General features: G+C 43.3%; 1 protein-coding gene across 1 annotated transcript in view; it reads right to left on the reverse strand.

Annotated features, from left to right (window-relative positions):
• The window catches only part of Ptc (protein patched), a 39,590-nt gene that overhangs the window by 3,100 nt on the left and 24,045 nt on the right, over positions 1-12,445 (reverse strand). Inside the window, exons 3-9 of the mRNA XM_071772556.1 lie at positions 10,270-10,459; positions 9,515-9,584; positions 7,090-7,187; positions 6,545-6,764; positions 2,467-2,874; positions 1,674-2,318; positions 240-1,439 (exon numbers count right to left, since the gene is read on the reverse strand). Coding sequence (XP_071628657.1) covers positions 240-1,439; positions 1,674-2,318; positions 2,467-2,874; positions 6,545-6,764; positions 7,090-7,187; positions 9,515-9,584; positions 10,270-10,459 — 2,831 coding nt within the window. The remainder of the gene's footprint in view (positions 1-239; positions 1,440-1,673; positions 2,319-2,466; positions 2,875-6,544; positions 6,765-7,089; positions 7,188-9,514; positions 9,585-10,269; positions 10,460-12,445) is intronic.

A 12,445-nucleotide genomic window follows, 5' to 3' on the forward strand; every position in this document is an offset into this window, starting at 1 on the left:
CTGAAAAAAGAATAGGAAAACTAATTAGAGTCAAAGCAGAAATGTTGATGAATAAATATATCAATAACGATCTATGTCAATATAACAATTGAAATAACAATTGTAACAAAGCCAAAACGTTTCGATCTTTTTCAATCTTTAAAAAAATGTTTGACATCATAAATTCAATATGCCCGAAACAACAGGTGAAAAGATTAAATTATAAATATGCTAATAAAGAAGTTTTTCAAATTACTTACTAGGCAGATATGCACCGTGAAATGAACAGCTATGCCCACACTAACTACTAGCAGTACAGCAGGCACCGCGCTCAATTTGATATCGAACAGACCCATAATGCCTAGTAGTTGCGTGATAACACCGAGAAGAGAGATGTTGACCAACACGGCAGCCCATATATTCAGTAGCAGAAGTCCGACGACGAAGAGGCTCACACTTAACGCAGCCAGGAGAGCGATACCCATGGAGCTCCTCAGATCCATATATTGTTCCCAGAAGAGAAACAGTATACCAGACGGGAAATTCGGCAAACCGCGTTCTTCAAACTTTTTGCACAGCTCCCGGACACTACCGATCAACTGTGTGATATCTTGCGTATCTGTGAGCCTGTGCAAGTAAAACGGCATCTGTCCATACGTAAGCGGCATGCTCTTAGGGATCTTGAGCTCATGATCATTAACGTAGATCCACTGGCGTGGCTCGGGTCTCAGATTTGCCTGTGAAGCACCGTAAGCAAGCGCATCGTTGGATGCCCATGCGCTCAAGTAGTTGTAGAAAGCGCGTGGATTGATGATACCGTCCGAATCGACCAGTCGCACCTGAGTAATCAGCGTCTTGTCGATTGGATTATCTACGTAACCCGTCTGCACAAGTAGCTTATACGCCAAGATTGCCTCATCGCTCGCGTTCGGAAACCATCTCTCCTGGGTAATGCAACCGTTGTCGTATTCCTTATCGAATGCCATCTGCAGGCCCTTTAGCCAATCGCGAAACAAGCTAAGCCAGAACTCGGGCAGACCACCATTGTCGTTCTTGATAACGTTCTTGATCCGCATAAAGGCGTCGTGATACTCGTACAACAATCGTTGATTATTCGGATATTCAAAATCTCGGCCGGTGACCGCGTACATGTTGTAGAAGCCAAAATGCTTCGCCTGGGCAGACAGGAATGCGTGCTCGTTCGAGTTCTGTGGCACCAGATCGGTCAGATCCAGACCGTCACGTAGACGTATCGCCTCCCATATGCTACCAGTCAGCACGACAGTCAGGATTATCATGCCGAATACTTTGGTAGCCGGTCGACTGATGAAGGGTGCGTAATGCCGAGATGCAAGCTGCGTCAGGGAGAAGCTCAGACAATCATCTTGCGAACAGCCGGTCAGCGCGTCCTCCTCGGTGCACTGTTTATCCAGCTCTGAGTCGATGATATTTCCACCTATCTGCAACACGAATAGGATAGTTATAAATGATTCTGCGTTAATTTAAACTTGATGCAAATACATGGAAAGCAATTGCTATTGTTTATATTGTTTTACTTAACGTAAAAGCGAGCCCTTTTTTATTCTTGTCGAGTATCGTTGTAACCAAACATTTAATAAAATTTTTTCAATCTCTAATAAAATGCAATCCAGTACATATACGATATGTATGCATACATGTACGTCATTTCATACCCAGGATTCGTTCTGCGTATTCTGTGGTGTTAAAATCTGCGTACAGGTTTCTCGTCTCTCAGGCGGTATTGCCCTGGTGACTGTCTGCTTGACCGTGCCGTTGTTTTTCACGGAGTATCTATTTTTTCTAAGATTAGGTGTCGCCGGCAAGCAGCAGCAGAGGATGTCCTTCCTACCGGAACGTCTACGTCGCAAATCCAGGCTGACCATCGCGGGAAATATCAGCAGCATGGCGGCCAGATTGAACACCAGCAAAATACCGGCTTGCATACAGAATGTCCGAAGGGCTGGGATTGGAATTATCGCCGCTGCGAAAAAGGCAGCAACGTTGGTGAGACCTGTCAATAGCACCGACAAGCCGGTTCGCTTGAGAACGACTCCCGTTTGTTCGCTGCTGGGCACTTCGTTCACCGATAATTCGGCATACGTATGCGTCAGCAGGAACATATCGTGCACAGCCAGACCGAGAGCAAGAAACGGCACTATTTGCGTCGTAGTGGCATTAAACGGGATTCCTAGAAGCGCGCAGAAGCCCAATCCTGCGGCTATTGTGGCGCAAATCAGCATCACACCGGCCATTCCCACCCCGGATTGCGAACGCACCGGATCCTTCCAACGAAAGAGAGCTACACCGGCATATAGCAACTAGAAAAATAAGACAAAACTACATCAATAAAATAAATAAGTAAAATGGATCGTAAATAAATAATATTTGGTGTTGGCATCTTCGAGCTTTATAGCATTACTCCAAACAATTATGCATAAATTAATCAATCACAGAGTTATTTCTCACCATAAGCACAGCACTGATCGCGATCTTCGTGACGGACACATGGCTGTACTTCCCAAGGATGTCATTCATGGTTGTCGTGCTAAAAGCGTACAGATTGTACGGCGCCGACCCGTTGACCTCCACCAGCTTCTTCACTTCATTGCTGAACACTCTCTGCCAAGTCTCCAGAACTTTAGCCGCCTTCTCCTGCGTCCAATCGATATGATGGACCCTGTAGGTGTTCGCCAGGAAATCGTACAGCTCGCGCTCGCCCATCAGCTGCACCACAGTCTGCAGCGCGGCCGCGCGAGTTAAGTGGCCCGTCTTGTTGTGCTTGGCGCCGCCGACCACTAGCTCCTCCGGCCAGTGCATGTATTTGGCCGCGAATCCATAGCAGCCACCTGTCAGTTCGGCCCCTACATCAGGTACCTGTTACAGAAAGCAATGACGTTTGGGAAATTGGTAAAATGGAAAGCTCCCCTGAGCACAAATACAATTTTGGAACGTAGTTACGCGAGAAGAAAGCAAAAAAAAAAAAGAAGCTCTGAAATGACCCTTTAGATATAGTTATTTTTTAAATGAGGATAAAGCTCCATTCAAAAACTAGAAATATAAAATAATGGATTTCTTTCAATTCTATATGGAGCAACGATTGCTTTCGTCAATTCGATTTCGACGATGATAATAATTAACATTGACGAAGATGACAATTAAAAATTAGATTAATCCCCGAGATTTTTTTTAATCAAATGACAACCGCGTTTCAAGCGCAAGGGACTGGATAGAGACGCATTTCTTTTCCTGCTCCGCCACCTCAAGCCCTTCCGCAACATTTTGTTTTTCATCTATGAATTTCTCAAGCGTGACCGAAGGCAGAACCGTGTCAAGTCACGCCAGGAATTCCTACGGCAAAGAATTATTACAGGGGGTTCGAGCGACGTTCTTTCTTATAGGGTAGCCGGGGGTGTCGTGGACCCCACACCGAGTTGACTTTATAGGGTCCTATAAAAGGGCATACCGGCCGTGACTTTTAGACGATCAAGCTGCCTTGTCCACTGTCCTTTATATCATACCAGAACAGATGAGCGCCCACCACGACCGCGGCACGAAGAATAGGAATCTCGACAACGGAATTATTACCGTATCTGGACGTATCTCGAGCAAGACTTTCCTTTCCTCTTTCCACGCGTATAGAAATACAAACGCCGCGCCCATCCTTTTGACTCCTGTGGACTCTGACCAATTTCAATCGCGATTTTTCCTTTACAAAAAAAAAATATCGAGGCACCCGTGACTCATGTATTACAAACGATCGAAAATGAAAGGCTTTCTTTGAAAATCGAAACTCCAGAGGAACAAATAAAAAAATCATAACTCTCGATTAATCTTAAGTCGGATCTAACTAAGAATTTCAATGTAAGATTTACACCGTTAAAATTCGTAATCAAATTATACTCATTTTTAATCATTTCATAGGTCGCCACTGCTTCTACTCTCAATATGTCGTTAATTTAATTAAAACAATCTTAATTTAACTAAAAACCAATGGAGCAAAAATAATACTGTTTCGTGTTAAAATAATAAATTTCGACACACATGGTATTTAAAAATAACAAAATGTTATTTAACTCAAGGTATCGGTTTAAATTTCATCCTTTAATATTTAACAGTCGCGATAGATAAAAAGTAGGAGATTAAAAGAGTTATGCGATTTTCATCATGCCGCTTTATACGTGTAAGATTTTATTTTTTTCTTCTATCAATTAAATCAGGCGAAGTTAATATGACTAGATAGCCGTCCTAATTGAATTGAAAGCGCATCATTAAGTGCCGTTGCATCGCGGAAGTGTACAGACGTAAGTGAAGAGGTACATAGGAAAGGCATACCAAATAAAGCCACCGTAATCGTCCGCGATCGCACGTGTGATTGAAATCGGTTACCTCACACCTGGCCGCGGCGTTATGTAATTCCACGAAGAAGACGTGTAGAATGTAGCCGAGTCGCTGGCACGCTTTTCATGCTTTTTACTCGTGCTCGCGACACGTTCGCGGCCGTCTTCCGGCGTTGGTACGTGTTCGAGAGAAAAATAGCTCGACGTGGGGTACGAGCACGTTCATTAACGTTTTATCGGGCTCTAGGGCTTGCGACACGCGAGAAAATTGTCTCAACGAACGAAATAGAAATTTATTATTTTTATCTTGGTCAAATAGATGGAACGTGTGTCCTATCGCGAGTCAACGACACAGCGCTTAATTAGCGTTGAATTAGCGGAGGGAAAAACGCGCGTGTGTGTGGTATCGCTGAGCGCGACTCTTTCGGGACACCCCGTGCATACGCGGAACACGCGATCCCGGGTTCTTGACTTAAACACCCGATCAACGTGCTCCGCCTGCAGCTACACTCGAAATATTCCGAAGCGCATGCATGCCGCGCGGCCCCGGCCGCGCCGCGCCGCGTGGCCATTAAGTGCAATTACTTTAAGTATGAGAGCGCGCATACCCGTTATGAAAATAGAAATAGGTGTGTGACCGAGAGAGAAAGAACGAGAAAAAACGAGGGAGGGAGGCGGAAAGAAAGAGAGAGAGAGAGAGAAGGACAAGGGAAAAGGGAGACCAAGAGGAAGCCAGAGAGGGACGGGAGAGAAAAGAGAAAGAGAGAGGAAGGGAGGGAGGGGATCTTGGCCGATGCTAATATACGCATACGGGCGCGTAGCGATGCGATTCACGTTGTGCACGTGTCAGAGCACGCCGGGCCGCGCGTATGTTAATGACACCGAAATGACGGCCGCGTAATGTGATGCGGGGTGCGCGCGTGTATGTGTGTGGGACCGCTGCCGTGCCGGGCCCGGGCATGCTCCGCCGCCGCGACCACCGGCGTAGCGCAATAATGACGCACGTCACTCGATTTTATTATTTTAATGGGCCGCCACGCCGGCCCACGCGACTCGCATACTCATCGGCCGTTTTCGCGCAAGGGATCCGTCCTTTCTCATTCGGACACCGAGCCACCCCCTCTCCCCCATCAACCTATCCCGTCGATCCGCCCTTCTTATCTCGCGTTAAGCGCGACGTCACAACGAGATGACTTTTAATTAACGGAGACAACTAGTTTCGGTCGCCTTCTCGTTTCCCGAATATCTAAAGGCTATACAAGCGTGAGCCGATTTATCTCCATCGATTTAATCGGTCCATTAGCATTTGTCGAAGGAATTTAAATTCATATTGAAAATCAAACAAATAGATCCATGACAAATCGCAAAAATTAGCATAAACTATTCACTGTAATGTCCACTTCTACCAATGTAAATTAATTAACTTTAATCTCGGTTCGACTTATTTTTTTTATCTTTTTCCATTTCTTTTATCTATTACTTTTCCTTTATCTTTTTCTTATTCTTTCATCTTTTACCTTTTCTAATTCTTACAACTAAAAGATAAGAAGCAAGTTAAACCGAGAAGATTAGAGTTAATCATACATTGGTAAAAATGGACATAACACGTACGTATAATCTAAAATCGAAACTGAAGTCGTCGTCATAATGAGAGCAACGTCGGACGCCCGATTAAAATCCTTCGCGAGCATATGCGCGCGAAGGAAACTCGATGATTTCAATCGCGCGGGGACGCGCGGTTAAATATTCATCGTCGTCATTCCGCGGGCCGGACATCAAAGCGCCCACCGGTCCTCGTATAACGTACGTGCGCACAACCGGCCATCGTATCCGGCAGAGAATTTCAAGCGATCGCTTGTTATTCCCGGCGCGAGTCGCGCGGACGAATGTCTCGCCGGTGACAGTCTTTATATTATCTTGTCGCAACGTCTACTCCTTTTCTTTTTCGTTCAACGCGACGCACACGATGCGTGCGCGTTCGTCGAATTACCGGCAACTATCGCGGATTCCTATCCCACCCTCGTCCCGTTTCCGAAATCTATCTTCCAGTCGAGGCACGTACTTAGTTATCATGCTTCTTGCGCCGCAAATTGTATTATAAATTCTATCTAGCGATTCTATCTACCTACTTAGCGATTTTATAGGGTTCAATAGAATGACGATTTTAATGAGCCGAGCGCGAATGACTATATGTGAGAGGATTTTACCTTTTGGGATTGTTTGTTAGGCGCGGTTTCCGGGCATTCTGGATCCGCCGGATTCAGACAGGGCTTGCTCTGATAGCCGTTCGTTATTCCGGCCCTCCTCATGTAGTCCTCGAGCGTTTTAAAGGGAAACTTGCTGGACTCGATCAAGTTCTTTATCTCGTCCAACAACGTGGTGGGATTGAGATTCGTCCACTTGACGCGTCTGTTGCTCTTCACGCCACTGTTCAATCGAAAGAAGAAATCTAAATGGTTTCGTCGGTGTAACTGATTTATTGTTATTTGTCCAAACAATTAAAATTTGTAGTAGAAAATCGAACAAACAGATCCATGACAACGATCCACGAGATTAAAATCCATCGTTAAAATTAACGGAAATTATAAATACATAAACAAATTAATGCAAGATAAATTTATATATTTAATTAAATTGCGACGTTTAAACGTTGATGCATTAATATCAGATTTAGAGAATATAAAAGTTTGTTGCTAAAACACTTCTTTGTCGTCTATCATTAATAAATCGCGGAAAAGTTGACAATACTTACGGTATGTGAACAGGAAACTCCGGACCCAAGAGTTTACTACCCTCCCAGAAACAATCGAGTGGGGTGATGATGGCGCAAGGAATAATACTGTCGAAGATCTGCAAATAAAAAAAAATTAATAAGCACACATCTTCTCGCTAGCAAACGAATACGTTTTAATGTCACTAATGAAATAGTACGCTTGGATATCATCATTAATTATCTAAACGCTTAAAACGCCGATCTTGGAATTTCCTGGTACTGTAACAGATTCCATGATGATTAAAATTCGGAGGGATTACTTCCTCCGCTCCGAAAAGTGATCGTTTTGGCGTGAAACGGCTCGAGCCACACCTAACATGATGCCGCATACCGCAGCGGGACGCCGGCGTCATTATTCAACGCTAATTGCTCGTTCTCTTGTCCCGAGCCCTTCGCAACCTTGCCCCGTGTGTATGCAACCGATACGGCGCGTGCACATCCGCACACGATTGCATACGCATAGGAGAATTTGCATCTTCAAAAAGATGCATACTGCCTAGCGCAAATCTCTTTACTGTGCGAATTTATGGGTTTGTTTTCTATTGCTAAACTGATTAGGGTTAGATAGTTCAGAGTTTATTTTTTTCCTCCCAATTTTGGAGTAAAAAAGATAAACTCTGAACTAGTGCAGTCAGTTCAGCAACAGAAAATAGAAAACAGACTTAATATTTTGATTAAATATATTTAAGCTTAAATGAAAATTATGTTTGAATCTCAGATTATTATTTGCATTTTATTATTACTATCATTCCAATACATTATTGTTATTTGCAACAGTAAAATTTTCCCATTTCTAAAATAGAGAGATTTGCGCTGACCCGTTTCAGTTATACAGTGGATATAAAAGCGATCGAGAACAAGGCGCGTTCACGCGTGAAATATAATCCGCAAACAAGTTATGGGATGCCAGATTCAAACTGTGATTCAATTCAGTTCAATGCAATTTCATCGTATCGTAAAATCGTATGATATAACGCTCCGGAAATCGAAAGCGAGTTAAGTGGACGAATGTTAGCTCACGAGTGACGAGCGGCGCGAGAGCCTATGTTAACGAATGCAAATCACGAGTTTGGCGAGACCGCTTTTCAAGTGTCATTCGGGAAAACGCGACGGCGACATGCGCCGAGATCTGTTTGAGCAGCACTTAGATATTTTGTACAGGGTGTAATCTAAGATGATCTTATCCCGCCGTCGGATGCAAGGCGCGCGAGGCTTACGAAAGAACGTGGTGCGCGGACCGCCCTATTCGAGTTTCCTGGAACCCCGAGGTGGGCCCTCGGTAATGGCCTAGTACCCAGAAAACCCGTATGACGATCGTTAATGTCCGGAGTTGGACATTAGTCGGATCGGATTTTGTTCACCGCTCTATACGGAGAAAACCCTTTTCGCCCCCTCCCCCCTTATTTCTAGCTATTGTTGAGACTGCTAGCAAAAATAGCAAACTATCGAACATTTCCTTAAATCTTGGATACCAAAACGTCTTGTAGCGCAAATAGAAGATAATTGGGTCTTCCTGTTTCTAATAAAAATTAAACGATAATAGAATTGTATACGTATTATGTAATGTTAAGAAAGAAAGCGAAGGGGGGAGAGGAAGAGAGAGAGCCAGATTCGTGGCCATGCATAAGTTTTCGACGGCGCATAAAAAGGCAGTCCCTCGCGCGAAACACGTTTGTAATGTCCCGGAAGCCGAGGATTGGCGTACGTGATGAGATCTCGAGACGTGCGCGCGTTTTTCCCCTGAGAAATACCACAGCCACCGCCGTTTCTCTAACGCGCTCACTCGTTAGCCGCGCGCAAAGTGATGTAACGCGCATACACGTTCGCGTCGATCTCTCTTCGATGCGGATATCAATAAAGTCGTTATAAATTTTAAATGTTTTCCTTATGATACTTCTCTAAAAAAAAACAAGATTCCTTATCGATAATTCGTACATACGTCATGTCAATTAATCTTTCGACTATAATATCCTATAAGGAAATAAATCCTATAAGGAAATAACAACCGAGCAACAAAAGATAGAAATTTAAGTAAAATATCGAAGAATTAAATACATAAACAAATTCAGTATACGATTTGTACGGCACAGATTGTTAATAAAATAATAACGTAAAATGGTAAATTGATATAAAAGAACGTTTTATCGCGCTCGAAAATTTCGATGTCGGACGTACGCGATTATATTTTGCTAACGACGGTTATCGATAGCTTATTACGCGGACACGTCGTGAACGTGTCACGTGCGCGCATTGATGCCTTCACTAGGGGTCTAATGGGACCGGGAGACGGTGCGTAAACACGTGCTCGCGCGCGTGCGCGCGCGCGCCATTCATGCTGTACGTGCGCGCGTGTGTGCATCCGTCTCGGATGCGTGTACGTGCGTATATATGCTAGCTGTATTACCTGGTCGATGTAGTGCATGTCGAAGTTGGGTATGCTCGGCGCGTAACACAAGTCCTTCAGCTTCCACGTGCTGTAAATGACACATTGCATTCGTGACTACGAGACTTTGAGTCATTTCATTCTTAAAGTAGAGACGATCGACGGAAAGATCGATCGCGCGAATTAAGCTGATAATTTTATCGGCGTGTCTGCGAAACAACGATAATAATTAGTTAAATTACATCAATGCTTAAAACATTTAATGAGATGGAGAGAGCGATAAATTCCTATGTGAAAAAGTCGAAAATGTATTTTTTTTTTAATTCTTTTTTTACACAATGTTTTGCTTCCAAAAAAAAATTAAGATTGGAAAACGAAAAATTAATATCTTCTATCATTTTTAAGGTTAAATAATTTTTAACATAAATTATTTTAACAATATTTGTTTCCCTGAACAAGTTATTTACGAAGTAAAAAATCATATCTTTCTAAATTAGGATACTGTACATTCTAAAATACTATAGGAAAGCATATATTCCGCATTTTCAATTTATTCTCTCTTTCACGTATATTTCCTCTTCTCCCGATTTGTATCACCGGTAAATAAGTCACCCCGTATAAACGCCACGATTCCGTCGTGGGGATTAATTATGCCGCCAAGCGATCGAGTCTCTCTCTCTCTCTCTCTCTAATTAAATCGGCTTTTGAATTAAACGCCGGACGTTCCCTTTCCGTATACAAATGAGAAAGCGCAGCGAGCGGAGGATAGGACTTACATATCGAACAGGTGCACCTCTATATTCATCGCAGCCTCCAGCACTACCAAGTGTTCCCTGAGCGCGGCCGGGTGCAGGATATTCGCCCCGGAATGCCTCGGCGTCTGGATGACGAGCTGGTGCGTCGAAGCGGATGCCTCGCCGAGTACTTCCGACGCGTAAGTAAGCTCCTTTTCTAACCTTCCACCTTCTGCAAACAAAAGTCAGCGAGCGATTAGTTCACCTGCTTCAAGAACACTTGCGCGCGATGCTTAACACGAGTTTCTTTAATTATAATTGTAATTCGATTATAATTCCGTGGCTGTCTTTAAAGAAAGAGTACAATATAAATTGATAAAAACTATTTAATTATTAATGTTGCGTCTGTATTTTTTGTCCCCTGCTTCCATTTAAATATTCAATGAATTGTACAGTTATTCGACGGATGAATAGTTTTCTTAGATCGTTATTTTTGACACATACGATAATTTTTACGTCGAATTTCTTATTAGACGAGGATTAGTAGAATTGTGATACTCGTTCAAATTGGACTTTTACGAGAAAATTAACATGGGAACGATGTCGCGAGTTTCAGGTGTTCTTTCAGACACATGGGTGACTTTGTAAGCCTTCCGGCGGACGGTGTTTGCGATCAGCACAGTTCCCCGAAGAGAAACATTGGCCGAGACAGTGTCGTAACACACACGTTTCCGCGCGTCTTTGTACTGACAAAAATTCCTGGCAGTCTACCAATAAAACATTCCCAGAAACGGACATGAAAATAGCGGATCGAAACGCGGGCGGGAGAGAACGATTCGCAACTCGGTTGGTCAAAGACCGTCCCTGCCGGCGTTAGCGGTTCATTTTTTCCTTCTAACGCCCATTTTTATCAGTGTAAGCTAACTTTGATCTTGGTTTAACTTACTTTTTGTCGTTCTCTAAATCTAGAAACTAGAAAAAGATGAAAAATCAGTTTATCTAGAAATTAAAGTTAATCTGCATTGGTAGAAACGGACATAAGAGGGATTACAGACGGCTTTTGCTCAAACATTTGGAATTAGAGAAAGGTAAAGAGTTAAATCGAGATTAAAGTTAAGCTGCATTGGTAAAAACGGACATAAACCGATTACAGACGACTTTTGCTCAAACGTTCTAGCAGAAAAGCAACGGAAAGTAGCAATGGTGCGCGTTAAAGAAGAATCCAATTTATTTTCGACGCAGAGGGCTCGTCGAAATTGTGTTCTTGACGATATAATCCAGAAGCTTTGAGAGAAGGCTTCCGGAGTGGAAGAGACGCGTCGCGGTTCCGACTAAAGGAAACATCCAAGTGTTTTCGTACGACGCGACGTCGTGATATCGCGGTCGCGCTCCATCGTTCTCTCCAAAAAGGAAGACCTCGCGGAAGAGATTTCAAAGAGATCTTGAAAAAAAAGGAGGGCAAGTTATTCCGCCTGGAAAGTGCGCACGTACGAGCATCTCGCGCGAGGATCCACTTCGCTTTTTATTAAGCCATTTGAAGGAGCGGGACAAGAAGCCCAAAAGCCGTATCTTTGCGGAGGACGACGCGCTGCGATTTAAAGGAGCATACACCGTATATACGGCGAGCAGTAGTAATGGACGAGGGGCACACGAGGATGATGGCCGTTGTGCGCGCGCGCGGGGTACCCTGGTATCCCACCTAGTCAGATTTCACCGTCAAAAATGCCGACGGCGTATTTGCTCGTTCCGCCACGACGCGGTCGCCGTGGACCACCCGTATTGCTCGCCGCGCGAAAGTGGTTCTCAAACGGCCTCGCGGAAAGGACGACGAAACGCGAATAAAGAAACGGAAATTATTTCCTACAATCTGAGGAAAGCATGAACCGACGATGGAGTTTAGAAATTAACTGTTTAACTTGCGAAAAAAAACAGCTCGTGCCCCCGCACGAAACACTGATGTAATTTTATGGGCGATATATGCAATACCATTTTTGGTGTGTGTATTAGTGTTTTTTATTTTTATTTATCAATTAAGGAAATTAAATATAACGCACGAATGTATTCAATTAATGCTTTTAAAATTCAGTTCAATTTAATTTGTTAATTAAAATATAGCTGAATAAAGCTTGTTTAAGAAAACTTATATTAAACGAGAAATAAAAAATTAATTACAACCATGAATATATATATAAATAATAATAATAATAAAACATTCGTA

This window comes from Temnothorax longispinosus, chromosome 3, assembly GCF_030848805.1.
Source record: "Temnothorax longispinosus isolate EJ_2023e chromosome 3, Tlon_JGU_v1, whole genome shotgun sequence".
NCBI lineage: Eukaryota > Metazoa > Arthropoda > Insecta > Hymenoptera > Formicidae > Temnothorax > Temnothorax longispinosus.